Genomic DNA, 25,581 nt, shown 5'->3' on the forward strand with positions numbered 1-25,581 from the left:
CTTATTGAAGACTAGAGCTTTATGCGGATGGTGCAAAGTCCAGACCCCAAAGAAGCTTACAATCTAAAATCCCTATCTCAAATAAACACACTAGAACCAATTTAGGCTGGAGCCATTAACCTACCAGTCTTTAGCGGATGGAGGAAACCAGAGTACCTGATAGAAACCAACACAAGAAGGGGGAACATGCAAACTCCATGCAGATAGCATGTTGGCTAGGATGTGAATTGAAGACTCCAGTGCCACATATCAGAATTGCCAACTGCTAAGCCACTGTGCTCAAATAATAAATGTGTGAATTGTAAATTTGTTGCTTGGTCAGTGATCATCTGAAAAATTAGTCACAAATTACAAGTAAAGTAAAGTGGGTGGAGGTGGATTTGGTGGTTTTGTTAGTTTCCTTGTTCTTCTTTTCAGCTGGTCTATTGTGCTATTTGATCTGCTGGTCTCCTCTGTGTAGGAGATGGAGGGTGAGATGAATTGTAACCTAGAAAAGCAGTTAAGGTGTATGCCTGGGATATTAAAAAAAAAAAAAAAAAGTACTATTTGGTACATCTGTGTAATACAGGCACATTCTTCTTTTCCCCTTTAGGTAAAGAAGAATACATCCGCCCAGATCTTTTTGCTGGAATACAGAATACCCCCTCTCCTTATCTCCATAACATAAGGGGGAGGTGTAATTTAGTACAGAAGAGGAAAAATAGGTAAAGCAGCTTGTGATTAAAAGTATGACTAAAGGCAGAACCTTTTTCAAGTTTTGGATATAGTGGAGAGGGATTATTACTGTCTGTGTCCCCTTTAGGGAGATTCACCCTCTCTATTTGTCCTGTTTACTGTCAACAAAAATTAAACAAAAAATCCCAAATTTTAGGTTGTCACAGAACAGGTATAGAGGAGAAATCTTCCAATGGGGACAGCTAGGTATTCTCTCACTTTGGAGAGATTTCCTCTCACTTCCTGTTCTGACAATGGGACAGGACGTAAAAGCAAATCTCCCCAATGGGACACAGATGGCAAAAAAATACTGATAGGAGTTCTAACCCTCCATTAAGCAACCCATAAATTATGCAATTTTCTTTCCTTCCACCACGGGTAGAAGGATAGAAGATTGCTTGATACCCCACCAACAGAGTCAGTGTTGATGGGAGAATCCCTCGCACAGCGTTATTGTGTTCTGCCAGCGGAGAGAACAGGGATCCTTCCCCACCAGCAGAATGCAATGATCACTGATGGTTGGCTATAGCTGCCGGCAGTGATCACATGAAAAAAAATCTGCCAGGCTGGTTGGACTGAAGTCGTCGATGGATCGACTTCAGTACAATCAGCCTGCCCATATATGGAGTGAATCTCCCTGCTGAACCAGACGAGATTTGATCCACCTATGGTGGACTTAAAGAAAGTTTTTGGTTCTATACCTGTCAGTAGCTGTGTAACTGGTGATTTGAGCCTTTGGCCTAAAATATACCTCCAAAACATTGCAGCACTTCTTCTTGGACCTCCTTCTCAACGGTTTCCTAAACTTTGGGGTGAATTATTCCTTGATCTGCAGTACTTGCCCACCAGTTACAAAAACAAGAAAATATTTATTTTATAGAGCTACAATAAAAGTATATCCAAATAGAGGCAGAGATAGCCAAGTGTCATAAAAAGTGGTCCATCACTGACAGCATCCAATAGGATTCTTCTTCTTTTTTTTTCCCTTACACTGTGCTAGATTGTCACCCTGCAGACGTAGGCAGCAGAATTCTAGCTAGCACCTACAGGGTTAAAAGGTATTAATTACGCCTCATTATACATGCAAATAAGATCGGTGATGCGCTACCTCACGCACTGGCTCTCCCTCTCCTTATGACTCATGTGTTGCTCTAGTTTTTCACAAGCAGCACGCAGGTTCCATATGTAAAGAAGGGCTCCACTCCAAACACATTTCCAATTCTAAGAGCTGTTGGGATCTCACAGTATAACTTGGATTGAGTGGGGAGGGGTCAGAACCCCCATTAGGTCTTCATTACTGTCTGTGACCCTGCTGGGAGGATTCACCCTCTCTGTTTGTACTGGTGACATTGTCACCTGGGATTAAAATTGAAGGAAACCGCAAACGTTGTCAACAGAACAGGAATTAGGGGGGTGGTCTAAATGATGTGTAGCAGTACTATGAGCCTAGGACGACATGATGACACATGTCCTGCGCCAGATTCTTTTCATTTTTTTGGCTGCCAATAACTCAGCTATTATCAAAAAACATAATTGCCCAGAGGGGGCTATAAGCAGAAGGTGAAAATTACACTATTAGTTGCTGCTGTTTATTGTCCCAAGAGGAGAAAATTATTATTATTATACAGTATTTATATAGCGCCAACAGTTTGCTCAGCGCTGTACATTATTATGGGAGACAGTACATGAGACAGTACAGTAACAATACAATACAATACACGAGGGGTTCGAGGGCCCTGCTCCTTGGAGCTTACAATCTAGGAGGGAGGGGATAGTGGTACAGGAGGAAATAGCTGTGGGGGATGGAGTATTAGGAGGAGCGGAGGAGATCGGCTGTTAGGTGAGGGCGGGGTAGGCTTCCCTGAACAGATGGGTTTTCAGGGTGCGCCTAAAGGTGAGGAGGGTAGGTGACAGTCTGATGGTTTGGGGTAGTGATTTCCAGAGGATGGGGGAAGCCCTGGAGAAGTCCTGGAGACGGGCATGGGAGGAAGAGACCAGGGAACTAGAGAGTAGGAGGTCTTGTGAGGAGTGGAGAGTGCGTTTTGGGTGGTATATGGATAACAGGTCGGTGATGTAGTTTGGGGCAGTGTTATGGACAGCTTTGTACGTCAATGTTAGTAATTTGAATTTTATCCGTTGGGCAATCGGAAGCCAGCAGAGGGGGGTGGCGGATACGGAGTGGTTAGTAAGGTGGATGAGTCTGGCCGCAGAATTCAGGATAGACCGAAGTGGGGATAGCCTGTGATGAGGTAGGCCGGCGAGGAGGGAATTACAGTAGTCAAGTCGTGATATAATAAGGGAGTGAATGAGTTGCTTAGTAGTTTCCGGGGTTAGGAACGGACGTATTTTGGAGATGTTGCGGAGGTGAAGTCTACATGAATTTGTCAGCGATTGGACCTGGGGCTGGAAGGACAGATTGGAGTCTAGAATGACACCTAGGACTCTGGCTTGCTGGTTGGGACTGATGGAGGAAATAAAGGAAAGCTTATCAAAAACTTCAGCTTTAAAGCATGCACAGTTGGCACCCATCTGTGAAGCAGCAAGCTGTTACAGCCGGGTGCCCGCACTTAAGATGCCGGTGCCAGGGACTGCGGACGATCAGTGAACCTGGCTGTATTGAGCACACCGCTGGATCGAGGGACAAGTGAATGGCTGCTTTTGTAGCTGCTGACTTATTTTTTTAACAGGAGACTGGAGCTCCGCTTTAAGCACTTTTGTAAGTCATTTTCAGTATTTTCAAATCGGCAGCCTTATAATAAATAGTGATCCTGCCATGAAGATCTTTGTTCAGGCACTTCCTGTTGTAGGATGACAACCTGTCCCTGTCATCTACTTGTGCTTCTGTGTTGTCAACCTGTCATATGGGCTTCTGATGGAGAGTTCAAGGAGCTGTTTCAACAACCATCAGGAAACCTGCCCTGAGAAACGCCATGCAGCCATTGCAGGAATGCATGTACACAGGAAGTGGTTGCAAAGATGCACAGGTGATCAGCAGAACTATGGCCCATTCATTATCCATTTTTTTCATTCAATCTGTGGGTTGAACAAAAAAAAAAAGACCCCATTCCCTCATCCACACATTTGAGGTGGATGGGGGAATCAATCCCGCTGAGTTATTGTGTTCTGATGGCAGGGAAGTCGCTAGCAGCGCTGATCGTGCGAAAATTTTCCAACAGGCTGGTGGTACAAAATTGATCAGTAAATTGACTTCTGTACAAATAGCCTGTCCATACATGGATTGAAATTCGGCCGGTGCCTGCTAAATTGGCCAAATTTCAATCCATGTATGGCTGGCTTTAGATGCAGCAAAGCTGGTAAACAGGTTAAAACAATGAGTTTATTTAAAACAAAGTGGTGATACGCAGTACAGAGCTAACAAATGTAATCCGGTTAGGGTTTACTATTACTTAGGTCTTGTAGTGCTGAATGGAACTATATCCTATTTCACGGCTTTCAACGTGACCATGTAAACAAGTGATTATAAAAACTTCAATTTTGTTTTCTTTAAAATAACAAACATATCATACTTACCTTCTCTGTGCATTTGTTTTGCACAGAGCAGCCGCCATCCTCTTCTTCTCGAGTCCCCACTGGCGCTCCTGGCCCCTCCTTCCTGCTTGTGTATGCTTGCACCTGTGCTGGATCTGTGTGTTGACACACAGAGTGCTGCAGGGCCCTGCCCCTCTCGCTATCCTTCCTGGCTGTGATTGACAGTGACAGGAGCCAATGGCTCCCGCTGCTGTCTTTCTGTCCACTCAGGAGGGAGAGAGCTGAGAGCTGCTGCTCTTGTGCACAGTGCGGGATCAAGATCAGGCTCAGAGAAGTATTTAGGGGGGAGCTGCATACAGAAGGCTTTTTTACCTGAATTCAGAGAATTCAGGTATGAAAAAACCTTCTGTCTTGGGAAACACTTTAACATTTGTTACTGTTTGCATTTTTTTTTTAAATGGGGACATTTGTCATTCTATGAACTTTTACATTGTAGTCATAATTTAAATATAATATTAATTTCATTTTTTAAATATAAAACATTCAAGCTATAGTTATATGATGGATATGGGCTGAAAGTGCACACTCTCAAGTTTAATTTAAGGGTATCTACATTCAAATTGGAGGAAGGGTTTAGGAATTACATCTTATAAGAGTAGCCATCCCCCCTTTTTCAAGGGATCAAAAGTAATTGGACAATTGAATCAAAAGCTGTTTCATGGCCAGGTGTGGGCTACTCCTTCGTTATTTCTTCATCAATTAAGCAGGTAAAAGGTCTGGAGTTGATTCTAAGTGTGGTATTTGCATTTGGAATCTGTTGCTGTGAACCTACATGATGTGTTCAAAGGAACTGTCCATGCAAGTGAAACAGTCCATTGTAAGGCTTCAAAAACTAAACAAATCCATTAGAGAGATAGCAGCAACATTAGAAGTGGCCAAATCAACAGTCTGGTACATTCTGAGGAAAGAAGAACGCACTGGTGAGCTCAGCAACATAAAAACGGCATGGACGGCCACTACGGTGGTGGATGATCGCAGGATCCTCTCTATGGTAAAGAAAAACCCATTCACAACATCCAGACAAGTGAAGGACACTCTCCAGGAGGTCGGCGTATGATTGTCAAAGTCTACAATCGAGAGAAGACTTCACGAGAGCAAATACAGAGGGTTCACCACAAGGTGCAAACCATTCATAAGCCTGAAGAATAGAAAAGCCAGATTAGACTTTGTCAAAAAACATCTAAAAAGCCAGACCAGCTCTGGAAAAGCATTCTTTGGACAGATGAAACTAACATCAATCTGTACCAGAATGACGGGAAGAAAAAAGTGTGAAGAAGGCTTGGAACAGCTCATGATCCAAAGCACACAACATCATCTGTAAAACATGGTGGAGGCAGTGTGATGGCAATGGCATGCATAGCTTCCAGTGGCACTGGGTCATTGGTGTTTATGGATGATGTGACAGAAGACAGAAGCAGCCAGATGAATTCTGCAGTGTTTAGAGATATAGGGGTTTATTTACTAAAGCTGGAGAGTCCAAAATCAGACTCCCTTCTGCATAGAAACCAATCAGCTTCTAACCTCAGCTTGTTCAATGAAGCTTTGGCAATGAAACCTGGAAGCTGACTGGTTTCTATGCAGAAGGGAGTCTGATTTTGGACTCTCCAGCTTTAGTAAATAAACCCCATACTGTCAGCCCAGATTCAGCCAAATGCAGCAAAGTTGACTGGACGGCACTTCACAGACCAGATGAGCAATGATACAAAACACACTGCAAAAGCAACCCAGGAGCTTTTGAAGGAAAAGAAGTGGAATATTCTGCAATGGCCGAGTCAATCACCTGATCTCAACCCAATTGAGTATGCATTTCACTTGCTGAAGGCAAAACTAAAGGCAGAAAGACCCACAAACAAAGAACAACTGAAGGCAGCTGCAGTTAGAGCCTGGCAAAGCATCAGAAAGGAAGAAACCCAGTCTTTGGTAATGTCCATGGGTTCCAGACTTCAGGCAGTCATTGCCAGTAAAGGATTCTCATCAAAATATTAAAAATTAGCATTTTATTTATGATTATATTCAATTGTCCAATTACTTTTGGTCCCTTGAAAAAGGGGGGATGGCTACTCTTAAGAGCTGTAATTCCTACACCCTTCCTCCAATTTAGATGTACATACCCTCAAATTAAACCTGAGTGTGCACTTTCAGCCCATATCCATTATACAACTGTAGCTTGAATATATTTTGGTAAATACCTGAAAAAAAATAAAATTGTGCCTGTGTCCATACATATATGGACCTATCTGTACAGTATATAAAGAAAACTATAACAGTGAAAAAGTAAATGGTCTATAAAATTGTGTAAACAAAACTACCTACAAAACGCTGACTATTGTGTATGACACATGGTGCCAGAAAACTCATGTAGATTGACGTCATTAGTGAAGCTGGACCTATTGCACAATACTGAACATTATCTAACCATGTGAATCAACCAGTGTATATTGTATCCCACTTTCATATAGCACTTGGATATGGAATTTCTCTGTCTGATAGTACATGGTAAGATAGGGATTGAACTGCATTTATTGGACAGACTGGTTGTACAGATGGCAATCTTCTGTACAGCCACTGTCCCCATACATGGATTGAAATTTGCCTGCTCCATTCAGAACCAGCTAAATATCGATCCATATATGGCTGGCTTAACCTCCCTGGCAGTCTGAGTATGTCAATATTTTTGAATGTCAAAGCGGTACATTGTTTTGCATGGAAATGTGTTGTTTTATATTATAGGCCTGTAATTCTTAGGAATAACTCACTTAAATCTGTCCAAACAAGAGTCTAGTAAACATCCCGGGTATGATAAAGTTTGAAACATGAAATCATAAATTATAATAAATAATTCTAAAAAAAAATAATAATACATTTAATTCAATAATGTAATCAAACCAAAAACACTGAAATTTGAAATAGAGCACCAAGTTCGCACATCACTGAGCTCAGTCACGGAATCATCGCTGTCGTCACTTTCAGTGTCTGATGACTAATTTCCCCACGAATCCCTATTGCTCATTTCTGCAAGTGATTCTAATTTACTATCGCTGTTCTCTAGCTGGTATAAAACCGCTTTTGACCTAAAGGGACGCTTTTTGGATGCCATGGACGTTCTCAAGTTTCCAGGCAGAAAGGACAGTAAAAGTGCAGGCAGGGCACAGGACAAAGCACTCGGGACAAAACTGAGATGAAATGATTTGATACAGTAATGTAATACTAACAGATTATAATGTATTGTGTGTATATCATGTTATTACTTTTTTGAATCTCCCGCCGGTTCTGCCCCCTGCGTCGCGACGTTCGCAGGGAATGGAACCCGAAGACTGATGCAGGCATCTGCCGGAGGACACAGCGGGAGGACTTCGGGGATCGCAGGACAAGGTAAATTACACTACAGAGTAATCCCGAGTGTGGCTTGGGGTTACCACTTTTGGTACTGAAAATTAAGCCACACTCGGGATTACCACCAGGGAGGTTAAGGCCCCTTTTCACATGTTGGAGCATGTTGGTGCGGTGAGTCCATGCGGTAGAAAAAAGGGATGTTAGCTGCCTGTCGGAACCCAGCAATTGCAGCTAGATGACCCCATCAACATTGTTGCGGCCATGAGACTGTACTTTGCTGTGCAGTCAAAGAAAAAAAAAACCTAGGGTGTGTCATGTTTGATGATCCTATCTGCCAACCTGCTCAATAGAAGCGGATGTGGCTGCGCTGCAGCTGCATTTAATAGATGCTGTTGCAGGCAAGCTGAAGTGGGATATTAGTGTGAATCCCCTCTTCTAACAGGAGTGGGATGGCATATATTCTCCCGATTGTCTGCTAGCTGCCACACATAGTGAGATTCGGCTGGTTCATCAGGAACCAGCTGAAGCTTGCATAGTGTATGGCCAATTTTAGGAAAAAGGAGACATATACAGTGGTATAGAAAAAAAATCACGCCCCCTTTAAAATAATCTAATTTTGTTGGTTTGCAGCCTGAAATGAAGACAGACAGTTTTTGTTTTATCTAGCTGTATTTACTTAACTTATAATACCCAAGTGAAAGATAGAACACCAATATGTCAGAAAAAAAATCAAAAACAGAATCACTGAGTTAAAAAAAGGATCACCCCTCTCCCTAAAACGACTTGTAAACTCAGTCAGATGTAGCTAATCACCTTCTAAATGGCACACAAAGCTCATTATGAAAAAGAGCTTTCCTGGAGCATTTCAGTCCCTGGTAGTGCAACTGAAGCAAACAATCAACTATGGGTGGCAAGGCACTGTCAAAAGATCTCTGGGATAAAGTTGTGGAGAGGCACATGTCAGGAGATGGATAACAAAAATGTAAAGACTTTATCAATGCCTAGAAGCACAGTGAAGTCTATTATTAAGAAGTGGAAAGTATTTGGTACAACACAGACCCTCCCTGGATCAGGATGTCTCTCCAAACTGGATGAAAGAGAAAGGAGGAAACTGGTCAGATGGGCTACCAAGAGGTCTACATCAAGTCTTAAGCAGTTGCAGGAATTAGGAAAGAGTGGTTATTGTGTGCAACAATATCACAAAGTCACCACAAATGTGGCTTGTATGGGAGGGTTTCAAAAAATAAGCAAGTCCTGAAGAAAGGCCACATGCAGTCACCACTGAGCTTTGCCAAAACACACCTTGAAGGTTCTGAGGCTGCATGGAAAACTGTGTTCTGGTCAGATGAGTCTAAAATTGAATTATTTGGCCTCCATACTAAATATGTCTGGCAGAAATCCAATACAGCTCACCATCCAAATACCACCATTCCTACAGTAAAGCATGGAGGTGGTAATGTCCTGTTATGGGGGGGTTTCTCTGCAGCAAAGACTGGAGCACTTGTCAGGATAGAAGGAAAAATGGATGTTGCAAAATACCACAAAATTCTTGAGGAAAATCTTCTGCCCTCCTCCAGAAAGTTGTCAATGGGAAGAAGGCTTACCTTCCAACATGTCAATGACCCAAAGCAGACAGCAAAAATGACCACACAGTAGTTGGAGAAAAAGGTGAATGTCCTTGCATGGCCTAGTCAGAGCCCAGACTTAAACCCCATTGAAAATCTGTGGAGTGACTTGGAGATTGCAGGCCACAAACGGTCATCATCAAATGTAACTGAACTTTAGCAGTTCTGCAAAGAAGAGCGGGCAAATATTGCAAAGTCTAGATGTGCAAAGTTAGTAGAGACATATCCCAACCGACTACAGGCTGTAACTAAAGCAAAAGGTGATTCAACAAAATACTAACACAAGGGGGTGATCCTTTTTCCAACTTATTGATTCTGTTATTGAATTTTTTTTTTCTACCATGTTGCTGTTGTATCTTTCGCTTGGATGTTATACATTGAATAAAACAAAAACTGTGTCTGTCTTCATTTTAGGCTGCAAAGCAACAAAATGTAATTCATTTAAAGGGGGTGATTCTTTTTTATACCCACTGTAAGGAGAATAGAAAGAAATATTGGTAAAGTATAGTGTATTAATTGGAATAAAACTGACCAAAAGGAAGAGGTGGAAGATCAGAACAGAAGAGTAATATTAATGCCTATAGCAGTGATGCACAACCCCTATTATAGCCGACACTATCCGCTATTCCGCTATTACTGGAGTATAAGAAAAAATAACATTAAGTAATAAATATAAAAATAGTTTTAATGGTTGAAAATAAACATAGTTTATTATTCAGTGGTAAGATATGTCATGCCTTCTGCTAGAGAAGATAAATCCCAGTAGAGTGTATGATGAGAACATGCTGGTTTATCCCTGTGCCTGCAGTGGTACCCCCCACCCACTCCTAGTCACAGATGTGCAAATTCACCTGGTGCACACTTGCATGTTTGTACAACAATCATTCTCAAGAGTGATCATGCATGGAAGTTTGCTGAGTGTATCTTTGTTCTATGTAAACTCCACAGTCCCATTGCTTCCGCTTGCCTTTGTTTAGATTTTTTTCATTAGAAATATGTACAAAATATAAAAAAGTTACAGATAAATAAACATACAATCACGATTACAGCAATTAAAAAAAAAATACAAGGATACAGTCAAACCAAAAACATATTACAATACTTAAAGAAGAAAAATTCTGGTATAGTATAACACCCTAACTAAATAAATCTGAAATAAAAAATTAATAAACACCCAAACAAAAAAATACATTAATAAATTGTTATTTTTTACTTTTTTAGTTTTTAGGGGGTTAAGGTTATGGGTTAATTATTACAAGCATTTTATGATTATTTTATTTATTTTACATTTAATTTTGTTTTTTGTTCTGGTTTGTTTATTTTTCATAAATAATAATAATAAAAAATACATTTGTTTAATATATTTTTTAAGGGTTAAGGGGTTAAGGTTAATAATGTATTATTACATGGTATTTATTTATGATTATTTTTATTTACTTGTGCATTTATTTTACATTTATTCAATTATTATAATTATTATCACCCTTTACAAAAAAATAAATAATAAATAAAATAAATAGAATACTAACCCCAACCCAAACTCTAACCCCCAATCCTAACCTTAACTCTTACACCTTACCCTAACAAAAAACAAAATAATAATAAAAGAAATAAAAACTGATGGAAAAGGTGAAGCAGAAAAACCTAGTAACAAATGATGCAACAGATGATATCTTTCTCTATTGGTTAATAAAAAACCGCCAACGCTCAAAAATGGCTAAAAACGCTGTATGAAAAACGTGCAAAAATCATGGTAAAATATGCGCACAAAAATCACGCAAAAAATGCTATGCTCAGATGTGAAAGGAGCCTAATTGGCAATAACATTCAGGCTCCATGCATACTAGCGTTTTTTTTAAGCTCCTAGATTTGAATAGAAACCACCGCAAGGAATACATATCAGCATTTTCAGACTTGTTAGCAGGGGCGGACTGACCATTGGGGAACTCGGGCACTGCCCGAGGGCCCAGGTTCAGTAGGTGCCCCATGAGATGTCCCTGGTACCTTTCATAGGCTTTTTTGGGTGTGGTTTGAGTGTGGGCAAGGACACAGGGGCCCCATGATCCCCTATTGCCCGGGGGCCCCATGAGTTGTCAGTCCACCCCTGCTTGTTAGTACACACCATACCAGCATATTAAGCCTTAACCCTTGTCTCTCTGCTACAACAGGCACTGCATGGAAACAAGTCATTCACATACTATACAGGGTATCACATAGTCTGCCTGAAAAAAAAGCAAAAGTCCATCCAGTTCAACCATTAAAAAAAAAAAAAAGTTAGAAGCCTATACCCACAGTTAATCCAGAGGAAGGCAAAAAACCCAGCAAAGCATGATCCAATTTTCTCCTTTTTCTCATTATGATATATACTTCTTAAGGAAAAAAATTCCTTCCTGATCCCCCGAGAGGCAATCTGATATTCCCTGGATCAACTTTACCAATAAATGTTATATCCAGTTATATTCTGTGTATCCAAGAAATAATCCAGGACTTTTTAAAGCAATCCACTGAGCTGGCCAGAATCAACTCTTGAGGAAGTCTGTTCCACATTTTCACAGCTCTTACTGTGAAGAAACCTTTCCATGTTTGGAGATTAAATTTCTTTTCCCCCAGACGTAAAGAGTGCCCCCTTGTCCTCTGTGATGACCTCAGGGTGACTAGCTCTACAATGAGTTCACTATATGAACCACTGATGTACTTATACATGGTGATCATATCCCCCCTTATGTATTATACATGGAGATCATATCCCCCCTTATGTATTATACATGGAGATCATATCCCCCCTTATGTATTATACATGGTGATCATATCCCCCCTTATGTATTATACATGGAGATCATATCCCCCCTTATGTATTATACATGGTGATCATATCCCCCTTATGTATTATACATGGTGATCATATCCCCCCTTATGTATTATACATGGAGATCATATCCCCCCTTATGTATTATACATGGAGCTCATATCCCCCCTTATGTATTATACATGGTGATCATATCCCCCCTTATGTATTATACATGGAGCTCATATCCCCCTTATGTATTATACATGGAGATAATATCCCCCCCTTATGTATTATACATGGAGATCATATCCCTCCTTATGTATTATACATGGAGATCATATCCCCCCTTATGTATTATACATGATGATCATATCCCCCCTTATGTATTATACATGATGATCATATCCACCGTTATGTATTACACATGGTGATCATATCCCCCATTATGTATTACACATGGTGATCATATCCCCCCCTTATGTATTATACATGGAGATCATATCCCCCCTTATGTATTATACATGGTGATCATATCCCTCCTTATGTATTATACATGGAGATCACATCCCCCTTATTATACATGGTGATCATATCCTCCTTATGTATTATACATGGAGATCATATCCCCCTTATGTATTATACATGGTGATCATATCCCCCCTTATGTATTATACATGGTGATCATATCCCCCCTTATGTATTATACATGGTGATCATATCCCCCCTTATGTATTATACATGGAGATCATATCCCCCTTATGTATTATACATGGTGATCATATCTCCCCTTATGTATTATACATGGTGATCATATCCCCCCTTATGTATTACACATGGAGATCATATTCCCCCTTATGTATTATACATGGAGATCATATCCCCCTTATGTATTATACATGGTGATCATATCCCCCCTTATGTATTATACATGGTGATCATATCCCCCCTTATGTATTATACATGGAGATCATATCCCCTTATGTATTATACATGGTGATGATATCCCCCCTTATGTATTATACATGGTGATCATATCCCCCCTTATGTATTATACATGGTGATCATATCCCCCCTTATGTATTATACATGGAGATCATATCCCCCCTTATGTATTATACATGGTGATCATATCCCCCCTTATGTATTATACATGGTGATCATATCCCCCCTTATGTATTATACATGGAGATCATATCCCCCCTTATGTATTATACATGGAGATCATATCCCCCCTTATGTATTATACATGGAGATCATATCCGTCCTTATGTATTATACATGGTGATCATATCCCCCCTTATGTATTATACATGGAGATCATATCCCCCTTATGTATTATACATGGTGATCATATCCCCCCTTATGTATTATACATGGTGATCATATCCCCCATGATGTATTTATACAAGGTGATCATATCCGCCCTTATGTATTATACATGGTGATCATATCCCCCTTATGTATTATACATGGAGTTCATATCCCCCCTTATGTATTATACATGGAGATCATATCCCCCCCTTATGTATTATACATGGAGATCATATCCCCCCTTATGTATTATACATGGTGATCATATCCCCCTTATGTATTATACATGGAGATCATATCCCCCCTTATGTATTATACATGGAGATCATATCCCCCCCTTATGTATTATACATGGAGATCATATCCCCCCTTATGTATTATACATGGAGATCATATCCCCCCTTATGTATTATACATGGAGATCATATCCCCCCTTATGTATTATACATGGTGATCATATCCCCCCTTATGTATTATACATGGAGATCATATCCCCTCTTATGTATTATACATGGAGATCATATCCCCCCTTATGTATTATACATGGAGATCATATCCCCTCTTATGTATTATACATGGAGATTATATCCCCCCTTAATCTCCTCTTCTAATGAGAGAATAAATTCAGTTCCTCTAATCTTTCCTCATAGCTGAGCTCCTCCATGCCTCTTATCAGTTTGGTTTCCCTTCTCTGTACTTTCTCCAGTTCCCCAATGTTCTCACCTTGCAGCAAGTTTCTTTTACCCATTAGTAACAGCAACAGTCTTACCATTCCACTTCGCAGGTGTTGCAAGCTTCATTTGAGGGCGTTGTCTATTCTTGGCTGCGATCTCGCAAGCTAATGTTCCCACATGGCCATGGTGCAAGATTGCAACCTTTTTAAACTTTCTAACAACCCCTGCAGATGCTTTTTTGCACCAACACCATGGCAGGTGATCCTAGACTTTTGCTCCTCTGGATCATCAGGTGCAGCATCTCGAGACCTGGGACACTCGGCAACAGCATGCCCCATTCACGAAACCACGCTTGACACCATTCCTTGTCAGAACTCTCCATGTGGTAATTTCTTGTTCCTGAGACTTTCCCACCTGATCTCTTCTCTATGCACAATCTGCACCTTGTACTTGCCATAGTTATCCCAGCCTTGGCCCATCAAACTGTAAACCACCATGAACTCCATCTAGGCCAGGCCTGCCATGCAGCAACTCTCTCAAACTTAGTAAGAAAGTTTTTAATGTCTTCGGAAGGCAACATGGACTGGATTAAGTCTGCTTCTCCCGTTTCAGCATTGCTGCTACAGGTAACAGCAGCTGTCTCATTCTTTGGCAAACTCTGTTCAGGTATATATGGGGCTTGCCCTGGCGGTAACAACCCCTCCAGCCACAGAGTTCGATCTCATCTCCTGGAAGTACAGGTTTTTTTTTATTCTAAATTCCTCATCTTCATAGTCACTCCACTGCACAGCTACAGCATTCTTGCATAGTTCCCCTGGAGCACTGTCTTTTTATGGCCAAGACACACACAATGCTTTCCTTGAGCCCTGGTTTACACATGTGAGGTCGTGCAGGCCGCAATTTGCGTGGACACGAGCCCATTCATTTGAATGGACTCCAGTGCCCCGGGACTCGCAGGGAAGAAGTCCCTGCACTACCTTGGAAATCGCAGCCTGCACGAGAACTGAGGTTCCCAGTACGGTTGCGATTTCCAGTGCGGGCGGCGTTCCATTAGAATTAATGGCACCCACCTACCGGTCTCACATTCCTCTGTGTGGGTGATGCGGCTGCAGGTATTTGTGCGGGTCCCGCAGCTGCACCACCCGCACAGGTGTGAACCAGGGGAGATGCACACCACCTGCTGCAGACACTGCAGAGCACAACAGATTCTGGTGTTCGAGGATCTGGAACTCCACCACCTTGCCTGCATACGACCACCAATTGTGGTCTTGGGGAGACTAAACTCAAGCGGTAGGTGCATTTACAATGAGTTGGGCCAGTTCATAACTGTATTTTAGGGCATGGCAGCCTACTTCTATAAAAAAAAAGGACAATTCACATTAGATGCCTGCGCAGGGGTTTCTTCCACACAAAAATCGAAACAATGAAGATGCCAAGCCACCTAGCTCGCTTGTTGGCAGCACCGCTGCTCCTCTTACCAGTCCCTATGACTTTGTTGTCCAGCTGTCCTGGATACTTGGCTTTCTAGCCTTTAGTCACAGCGCCCTGCCTGCATGGCTCGCCTATGGATTAGGGATCTCCTGGAACAAGACCTTCTGGCTGGGGTACCTCTGACCCCCGGGTGAGACCCTCTTGTCCAATGGCTTCTGACAGTGGCCCCCCTGACCACTGGGTGAGACCTTCTGTCTCCCACCCTGGGAGCAGTCTCCCAACTAGAAGCTCTGAGCTTACATCCATGCACACCTGTGTCAGACAGTGTCAGACAGGTGGCAGGCATCTGATAAAATCTAGACACAGGATTGAAAGTTCTGACCCAGAACTACAGAATCCAGAAAAAGCCAAAAACACAGCTTTCTCTGGTCAGAAACAATCGTCTGGACCATCGTATTAACCCTTAATGCAAATCCTGTGTTACACTTTCCTATATTCTCACAATGACAGGGCCTCTCACTGTCACAATACTTGCCTATTTTAAGTCTGCGCCGAACTGGTCACATGATCCAAGTCCCCTGTGTCAGTCAGCGGCAGCTGCAGGGGAGGGGAGGGAGTGTTGACAAATGCTGGGACTTGTAAATACAAACCCATTCAGACTAACCCCTTCACGCCTAAGGGTAAAACAAATCTAAATGCCTAAGCACAGTTTTGCAAAGTTGACGTGTTAGTAAAACCGTCCATATCATCACAACTACTTTGTACATCCAGGTGAATTATATCTTGTTTTTTTCAGGACAAATTGGGCTTTCATTTGGTGGCAAATGGTAATGGATATCTCCTGATTTTTTTTTTATTATTAAAGGAAACCTGGCCCAAAATAGTAAAAAAAAATCTTTTTTTTTAATTTAGCTGTGTGTTTCTTGTTACCACCATAACCTACCACCAAAGAACAACCCAAAATAAATTCTCCAGCTCTTGATAATTGCAGTGATACCATATATGTGTATGTTATTTGTTGTTTGTACCCGTAGTACAGTCCAGAGACAATAGTGCACATTTTGTTTTCGTTTTAATTTTACCTAAAACACACTGAAACTAGCACCAATTTTTTTTTAATCCTAACCTTTGACCCTGACCTTTTGACCCTGACCTTTAACCCTGATCTTGATCTAAACACTAACCCTGGCACTGAACTAGATCAAACCTCGATCAAGGTATTTTTTCTTTATTTTTTATTTCATTTTTTAATATTTATTTATCTTCTTTTTTTTAACAAACATTTTTCCCCTCTATGCCAGGAGTTAGAGAGATACAATGTATCTCTCTCCCCCATTCATAGAAAGAAAAGAAAACAAGGGGGCCGGGCTGTACAGCGACTGATCACTGTCATAGCCAATCAGAGGCTATCCACAGCGATCATGTGACCCGGAATCGGGAGTCCCGGGTCCCGATCGTTAGAACGGGACCCGGTGCTCTCAGTGACACCACGGTCTTTGTGCTGGGAGAGCGCCATGTGGCGCACTCACAGCAGAAAGACAGGTACGCAAATATGCGGCCCCACGGAAAAAAGCCCAGTTCTGTGAGGTCGCATATTTGTGTTACACGGCGTCAAGGAGTTGAAATAGAGACAGAAGGTAAAACAGTGAATGGCTGTGCAGAGGGGCATGTCAGCACAACTCTGACCATTGGAGGACAGCTAGAATACTGATCATGCTGACATGGATGTACTGCCATGCTTGGCGCGGTCAGTTTGAAATAGGAAAGCAGGGAGAGTGGCAGGATCACCAGATATTTCACACAAAGGAAGAAGTACAAAGAGAACAGGATACGTTTAACACTTGTACATGGCACAACAGACACATATCAAGATTATGAAATGCTGGAGTAACATACACTTTAAAGCCCAACTCTGGCAAACTTGAAAATGATTCCTAGCAGTGTGGCTGCGCCTGCACTGCAAGGATTGATTATTCACCTAGCTCTAGGGGGCTTGTTAAAGTAGATTTACTTACGCAACGTTCCACTGCTGCACACTGCTAGAACGGTCCCTGCAATGCATGTGCTCCAGATGGCATCAAGACCAATGCAAGGTCCATAGGGCTACATTGGATGTGATGATGGTGAGGGAGAATTCATCGCCAGAGCACCGGGAGTGCCACCTGCTGGCTGGGCGGAGTAGCAAGTAAAAAGCTTACTCTCCCCTAGACTAATCAAGTAATTACCACTGCAGTTTGGGAGAGGCGGCTTTCAAATTTCCTAGAGTTGGGCTTTAAAGCTGAACTCCAGATAAATGTGCCAATGTAAATATGCCAATGCCGTACCTGGGGGGATTACTGTGTAAAGTGACAATACCTGTAAGCCGACCAGAGATGGATCAAATCTTGGATGGTTCAGCAGGGACTGGCTGTGATTCGATCCATCAACTTGGGTACAACGAGTCTGTTGGATTTTTAGCATGTGATTACTATAGCCGCTAGCAGTAATCATTGTGTTCTCCTGGGTGGGATAGGCTCCCCACACCCCTCAGTCAGCAGAACACTCAAGCTCAAGCAGGGGCAGACTGACAACTCATGGGGCCCCCGGGCAATAGGGGATCATGGGGCCCCTGTGTCCTTGCCCAAACTCAAAAAAGCCTATTAAAAAGGTACCAGGGGCATCTCATGGGGCCCCCTACTGACCCTGGCCCCTCGGGCAGTGCCCAAGTTTCCAAATGGTCAGTCCACCCCTGTGCTCAAGGCATTCTCCCATCAACTCTGACTGTGTTGATGGGGGAATCAAGGAATTTTATTTCCTTTCACCTGTGGTGGATGGAAAGAAAATCAATTTGTCTATGACTTGCCTAACAGACAATACTACTAGAGTGACCGTAGTTACAATCCGAGTCACCAGCTTATCAGCTGCTCTTCTGCATTGGGAACTAATTATTCCCTGATTGGACGAGGTGGAGAGGTGCAGAGGTAATATCTCATTGTCCAATCACAGAATGATTTGATGCATTGAGAAAAACGCAAGGCATCCTGTGTATGGTGCCCATGCTGAGCAAGCAACCCCCTGTGGTTACTATGCAGCAGGTAAACAGGCCGCAAAAGTCAGCGGAGATCTCTGCAGTAGTCACGGCTTTCACAGCGGTCTCATGGGTATGGGATTGTTCCACACTGGACCAATATAACTGCACAATAAAATCTATACCCGGAATTCAGCCTTAATCAAGTTAAAAGAAGACTGTAGCAGTACACAATCATAGCTAAATGAATGCTGGCTTTGCAGTAAAGGGAATCAAAATCTAAAGGAGACCCCGGGTACTGACCTCCTGCTCTGGGCTCCTCTGCCATCACAGATCGTTGTCCAGTTCATGTTTGCCGGTCAGAGTCATTTTTCTCCAGCAGCCATTATTCCAGCATCAGATGTCAGAGGCGGCCCAGGGCTGCCTTGGGCACTTCTGAGAGTTACTTTGCAGATGTTATCCTGTCCAGGCGACAGACGCAACGCTTTATCCCAAAATAAACACCTGAGCGTGAGCTACCGTTGTTCAGGCAGGTTGCAGTATGATGTAGTAGTAGGTAAGAGGCTCAGGAGGAGGAAGTCTGATGGGTATTCCTCCTCACTATGAAGGCCTGCCCACATTACAAGAGTCTTTCACTTCTCCATGACCCTCCCCTTCCAGTCCTGTGTCATCTATCATTACCAAACCCTCTGCTAGGCTCCGTGTGTTTAGGAAGGCAGATGATGGAAAAGTAATGCCAGGGGACAAGACAGAATCCCGCAACATTGAAACAAACATACATCTGAATTGTTTAGGATGTTTTGTGGCAGACTAATGGGCTCATTAACCACTTCCAGTCCGGACACCATTACCCCCTTCCAGTCCAGGCCAATTTTCAGCTTTCAGCGCTAACACACTTTCAATGACAATTGCGCGATCATGCAACACTGTACCCATATGAATTTTTTTGCATTCTTTTGAGACAGATAAAGCTTTATTTTTGTGGTATTTATTCACCACTGGGATTTTTATTTTTGTTGCTATGTAAATGAAAAAGTCCAAAAATTTTGAAAAAAAGTGTTTTTCTTATAAACTTTTGCAAATAAATAATATTTCATCATAAATCTTGGCCAAAATGTATTCCGTTATCTTATTAGTAAAAAAAAATAACCCATATTAGTTTATAACCAAAAATGATAATTTTTAAACATTTTTTTTTTACATTCTTATTTTATTTATTTTTTTATTTATAATTTTTTTTACATACTGTCACCCTAGCAGTATAGTGTCACCATGGTGACACTGTACTACTTGTGGGGGGTGATGACAATTTTTTTTTTTTTTTACACTGATTGCTTTTACACCCTTAAAGGCTGTAAAAGCAATAATTTCTCTTTCTCTCTGGCTGCATTCTTGCAGCCATTGAGAACTACTGTGTGAGCTGTGATTGGTCACAGCTTGTCACATGGTACAAGGCTGTTGTGAATAGCCTTGTACCATGTGACCTCTGTGATCATTCACAGATTTCACACGTAGTAAGCAATAATGTCAGAAGTGACATCTTGCTTACTACTCTGCATGTGATCACTGATTGGCCAATCAGTGATGTCATGATCAGGACCTCGCACAGAGGTCCCGTACGACAATCGGTGTTCCACTAAGTCCAGAGGACACAGCGGGCACCGGATTGCGGTGCTGCGTGCTCCCAGGGAGTGTGCACAAGCAGGGGGCGGGGAGGCCGTTTATAAACGGCCACCCCACCCTGCACTGCCACCGTCCGGCCATTTATAAATGGCTGATTTAGGTGCAAACTTAGCAGCAGTAATATCCTTGGGGTTACAGACAGCAATCAAAACTGACGGGTTCTAATCCTTCTTCGTTCTATTTAAAACTAAAAAAAAGTTTTTGCCTTTAAGCTATACGTTGAAGTAAACCTGTATTTTTCCTGGATGAAGCAAAGTTCATGTTCTCGTAATTGCATTCTTTTATTTTCTTATATTTGATTTTTCAATAGAAGGATGCCAAATGTCTCCTGATCTGTGTGCCGAACCTGTACCAATGCTCCTATCTTCCTCTTAGGTACCTGTACCAAAGCTCCTATCTTCCTCTTAGGTACCTGTACCAATGCTCCTATCTTCCTCTTAGGTACCTGTACCAATGCTCCTATCCTCCTCTTAGGTAACTGTACCAATGCTCCTATCCTCCTCTTAGGTACCTGTACCAATGCTCCTATCCTCCTCTTAGGTACCTGTACCAATGCTCCTATCCTCCTCTTAGGTAACTGTACCAATGCTCCTGTCCTCCTCTTAGGTACCTGTACCAATGCTCCTATCCTCCTCTTAGGTACCTGTACCAATGCTCCTATCCTCCTCTTAGGTACCTGTACCAATGCTCCTGTCCTCCTCTTAGGTACCTGTACCAATGCTCCTATCCTCCTCTTAGGTACCTGTACCAATGCTCCTGTCCTCCTCTTAGGTACCTGTACCAATGCTCCTATCCTCCTCTAAGGTACTTGTACCAATGCTCCTATCTTCCTCTTAGGTACCTGTACCAATGCTCCTATCTTCCTCTTAGGTACCTGTACCAATGCTCCTATCTTCCTCTTAGGTACCTGTACCAATGCTCCTATCCTCCTCTTAGGTACCTGTACCAATGCTCCTATCCTCCTCTTAGGTACCTGTACCAACGCTCCTATCCTCCTCTTAGGTACCTGTACCAATGCTCCTGTCCTCCTCTTAGGTACCTGTACCAACGCTCCTATCCTCCTCTTAGGTACCTGTACCAATGCTCCTATCCTCCTCTTAGGTACCTGTACCAATGCTCCTATCCTCCTCTTAGGTACCTGTACCAACGCTCCTATCCTCCTCTTAGGTACCTGTACCAATGCTCCTATCCTCCTCTTAGGTACCTGTACCAACGCTCCTATCCTCCTCTTAGGTACCTGTACCAATGCTCCTATCCTCCTCTTAGGTACCTGTACCAACGCTCCTATCCTCCTCTTAGGTACCTGTACCAATGCTCCTATCCTCCTCTTAGGTACCTGTACCAATGCTCCTATCCTCCTCTTAGGTACCTGTACCAACGCTCCTATCCTCCTCTTAGGTACCTGTACCAATGCTCCTATCCTCCTCTTAGGTACCTGTACCAATGCTCCTATCCTCCTCTTAGGTACCTGTACCAATGCTCCTATCCTCCTCTTAGGTTTTATAGAGTTGTTCAAGTCTTGCCCGTCCTGTCCAACTGGTTCACCTTTTAGTGTCAGGCTTAATTACAGCCTTCAGTGTTTCATCCAAACAGATGCCTTACCGTTCATGACAAACTTTCAGGCACACTGTCAGTGGCTGGCCCATAGCATACATAGTGACGTGTGTTTTGCCTCATCATCATCAAGTGAATAAATCACAGATACACCCTGGTCACATCGGGTGTGACGTGGCATGCGATTTGGATGCCAGACAATTTGCAAATCAAATGCTAAGTCACACCCTATTGTCACTCTTAGGGCGGTCCTATCGGTGCGGTTCTGACTTGGTTAGAGCTGCACAGATTTCTAAAGTATTCACTACTTTTGTTGTGATTTTCATAGACATCTGTGTGAGATGTCTTGCAAATCGCAACTGAAATCGGCAGGTCACCCGTATTTGAAATCGTGCGACTTCACTGTAAGTCGCATGATTTCAAAATTGGCTTTGATGTGACCGGGGGCTAAAGATGGCCACACATTATACAATGTCTGTACAATGTCCTTTAGCTCTACCAAGACTATGTAATATGAGAACAAACCTGAACATTACAATCAATTAGTACTGAATCAGGCAGGCCCTTGTACTACATAGTTGATGACAGGGCTAAAGAAGATTCAACTCAATACAATCAGATTGTAGAGTGTATAGCCAGCCTAGGGATACTGATCATACAATCTAAAGTGGGCCTTAGATAAATCGAATCTCCACTGGTTCAATAGGGACCGGCTAAGATTTGACCCATCTATGGGCAGGCTGATTGTACCCAAGTCAATCAATAGATCGACTTGGGTACAACCAGCCTGTCGGATGTTTAGAATTCGATTATTGCTATAGCTGCTAGCAATAATCAGTGTTCTCCTGGCAGGGACTGCTTCCAGTGCCCCCCTGCTGGCAGAACATAACAGCGCCATGGGAGGGATTCCCCCATCTACACTGACTGTGTTGATGGGGGAATCAGGGGATTCACGGGTTGCAGGAAAGAAAATCTCATAATCTATGGCCTGCCTTAGTACAATCAATTGTAGATGTACCAAAAAAAATCTAATATGAGGACCTACCTAATCTATCCAATCCATCTGTATCCAGTCAGACAGGATCATGCACTAGATAGTGGTTGGTGATCTAAAGGAGACTGCACAATAGGATTGTATGTGTGTGGCTGATTCAATACAAATTAAATGGATTCTTTAGGTTTGCCCTCATATGACACAGTTTTTTTAAAACTAAAGTAATCAGATTGTATAGTGTATGACCAGTTTTAGATGCAATCATGTGTGTACACTATACAATCTGATTGTATAATCTCTGTAGAATTTGCTTTAGATTTACCAAAACTGTGTAACATGAGCACGAGCCTAAACAATCTGTTCAGCATTGAATCAGGCCAGCCCTTCTCCTGCATAGTTGTTGGTGGATCTAAAGGAGATTGTACATTGAAACTGCATAGAGTGTGTTTAGTTTCTGTAAAAGAAAAAATTTTTGGTGGGTTAGAAGGGTCAGAGTCAGGATTCAATCACTGTCCTGTTATTCTCTGTCTATTTGATGGATGTCAGACAGAACAGGAAGGGGAAATCTCCCCAACGGGGACACAGATCATAAAACCCCACAGATGTTCTAAGTCACAGCTGTCAAACAAAAGACCCGCGGGCCGAATCCGACCCTCCAGGCCATTTCATGTGGCCCTTGCACCTCTCCTGCAGGCACCCTCTTGTCTTCACCCCCACCTTGTCTCAGCAGAGAGGAAGACAAAAATCCTCCACCAGATCCTGCACCACACAGTGCAGCTGCAGCACCCCCTTATCTCTGCCTCCCCTGGTCTCAGCATTCAGCAGACTATGGTAACTGACTCCACTCCTCCTCTGGTCCTCCTCCAGACCCTGCACTTTCTGCTTTCCAACTCTGCCCCCAAAGGGGGTGCATGGTGATGTTAGGGAGGGTGTGGGATTCTTGACATCTTATGTAATGGGGGGGGTGGGGTGCTCTGGATATCTAGTCTTACAAATACAACCAACCAGGGGCGGACTAACCATTTGGAAACTCGGGCACTGCCCAAGGGCTCGGGGTCAGTGGGGGCCCCATGAGATGTACCTTTTTCATAGGCTTTTTTGAGTTTGGGCAAGGACACAGGGGCCCCATGATCCCCTATTGCCCGGGGGCCCCATGAGTTGTCAGTCCGCCCCTGCAACCGGCCCTTTGAGGGCAACCATAATGCTGATACGGCCTGAGATGAAATGGAGTTTGACACCCCTGTTCTAAGCCATCCCCAATTTATCCACAGCTAAAAGAACAGTTTAGGCTGGAGTTGGGCTTGAAGATAAGTTGTAACAAATCACATCCCCTGGAGACCCTAATCATAGATAGTTTGTGTCTCTGCCCCTCCCACAGGTAAGATGGCCTTCTATTACAGCTAACAAATGGACTTTTGTTTATTGTGTATTGTGGAGAATTTGCTGGAGGAGGGTGACACCACCATGGGACTTTGTTACAGCTATAGCAGAGAATGTGGTGGGGCCTCTCCCCTTTTCACCACCGGGGGGCCCCAAGAGATAAAACATCTGTCAGCCTGCCAGTAACTGGAGAGAAATCCAAGTCTCCCAAATAAGGAGGGGGGCAGAATGAACTGATCTGCTGCAACTGATTGAAAGTGTCTTTGCTGTAAACTGAAAATTAAAGTTTATGTAACTCCTAACAACTTACTTATTGTATTTGTTCCCTTTTGGGCTCCTAAGTAATCCATTCAAAATGTTTTGTTATATCTGTTTGATAATGATAAAAATGACCTGTTCATCCTGTCAAACATCTTGTGGGCTGGCAACATCCTGTGCTTTCTGCCTGTCCATAGGTCGATTCACACTGTAGATACACAGGCCACATGTGTTCCTGATGCGTTTCTGTATGCGTGGTTTTGACATGTTTTTTGTGTGTTCCGTGCGCTTTTGACACGTTCCGGTGCATTTTTGATGCATCCTGTTTATTTTTTCCCCTCTCTTTTTCTACAATTCAAATAGGAACATGTGCATTCCAATGCGGTTGTGGTGTGTTCCAGTGCGTTTGTAATGCGTTTTACTGCGTTCCAGTACAGTTCTGTGCAGGAAAAATGCAGCCTGTTCTACTTTATTTTTTTCTGCACCTGGAACGCACTGAAACTGCAAGCACTGATGGGAACTATGACACTGACAACCATATAACCTACTTGTTGTGCGTTTTGGATGCGGAAAAAAAGCAACTGAAACGCTTGTAGTGTGAACTGGCTCTAAGGAGATAAGAAGGAGACAACGGGGGAACAGATGAGGAGAGATCTGTGCTGATTGTAATGTTTGAAGAACAGAAATGAAGTAGGCAGGGCTGACACCACGGGATTAGACATTCAGAGCAGTGTTGTCATGTCAGTGAGGAAGGTAGGAGCACTCTATGTTACTGACATCAACACTTATTTTTCTATACTTGCAGTATGTTTGAAATGTGAATGTACAGTATTCCAGAAATTTACGATTTTTTAATTTTTTTTTAATTTTGCCTTGACACCTTAATTTCTGCCTGACGCTACAGAGGTCAGTAAGGGGCCATACATGCTACAAGGTCCATTTAAGCTAGCCATACATAATACAATCTGATTGTACAATCTTAAAGTGGACCTAAAGTCCGCAGTATTGCAGTATTACGTCTCCTTCGACAGATTGAGGTCCCTTTCTGACATCTTCTACCCAACTTCTTCCTAGTGCCTTGATGTGGTCTTCATAGCCACCATGGAATGGCGTCACTTCTGCGCATGCATGGGGGGTGCAATCATCCAGGCACACATGATCTTTGCCGGAATATAAACTAAGCATCGCATTCACAGCTCAGAGTACAGTCTAAAGAAGACTGCAAGCAGGCAGGTATGTTTATTGTACTGCAGAATAGTCATTGCATGTCATGTAGTACA

The 25,581-nt window shown here is 42.6% G+C and overlaps 1 protein-coding gene across 2 annotated transcripts in view; it reads right to left on the minus strand.

Moving 5' to 3' along the window:
- Nucleotides 1–19,020, minus strand: part of TIRAP (TIR domain containing adaptor protein) — a 38,788-nt gene extending 19,768 nt beyond the window's left edge. Inside the window, exon 1 of one of the 2 annotated variants that reach the window (XM_089652106.1) lies at nucleotides 18,736–19,020. In XM_089652106.1, coding sequence (XP_089508232.1) covers nucleotides 18,736–18,782 — 47 coding nt within the window. In that variant the 5' untranslated portion in view covers nucleotides 18,783–19,020. Of the gene's footprint in view, nucleotides 1–14,089; nucleotides 14,643–18,735 lie in introns of those variants that run through there. The other variant, XM_089652108.1, reaches the window with a different exon arrangement.
- Nucleotides 19,021–25,581: the final 6,561 nt, after the last annotated feature.

Source organism: Staurois parvus, unplaced genomic scaffold (assembly GCF_062004578.1).
Source record: "Staurois parvus isolate SC_StPar_1 unplaced genomic scaffold, SC_StPar_1.0 ptg000671l, whole genome shotgun sequence".
Classification (NCBI taxonomy): Eukaryota; Metazoa; Chordata; class Amphibia; order Anura; family Ranidae; genus Staurois; species Staurois parvus.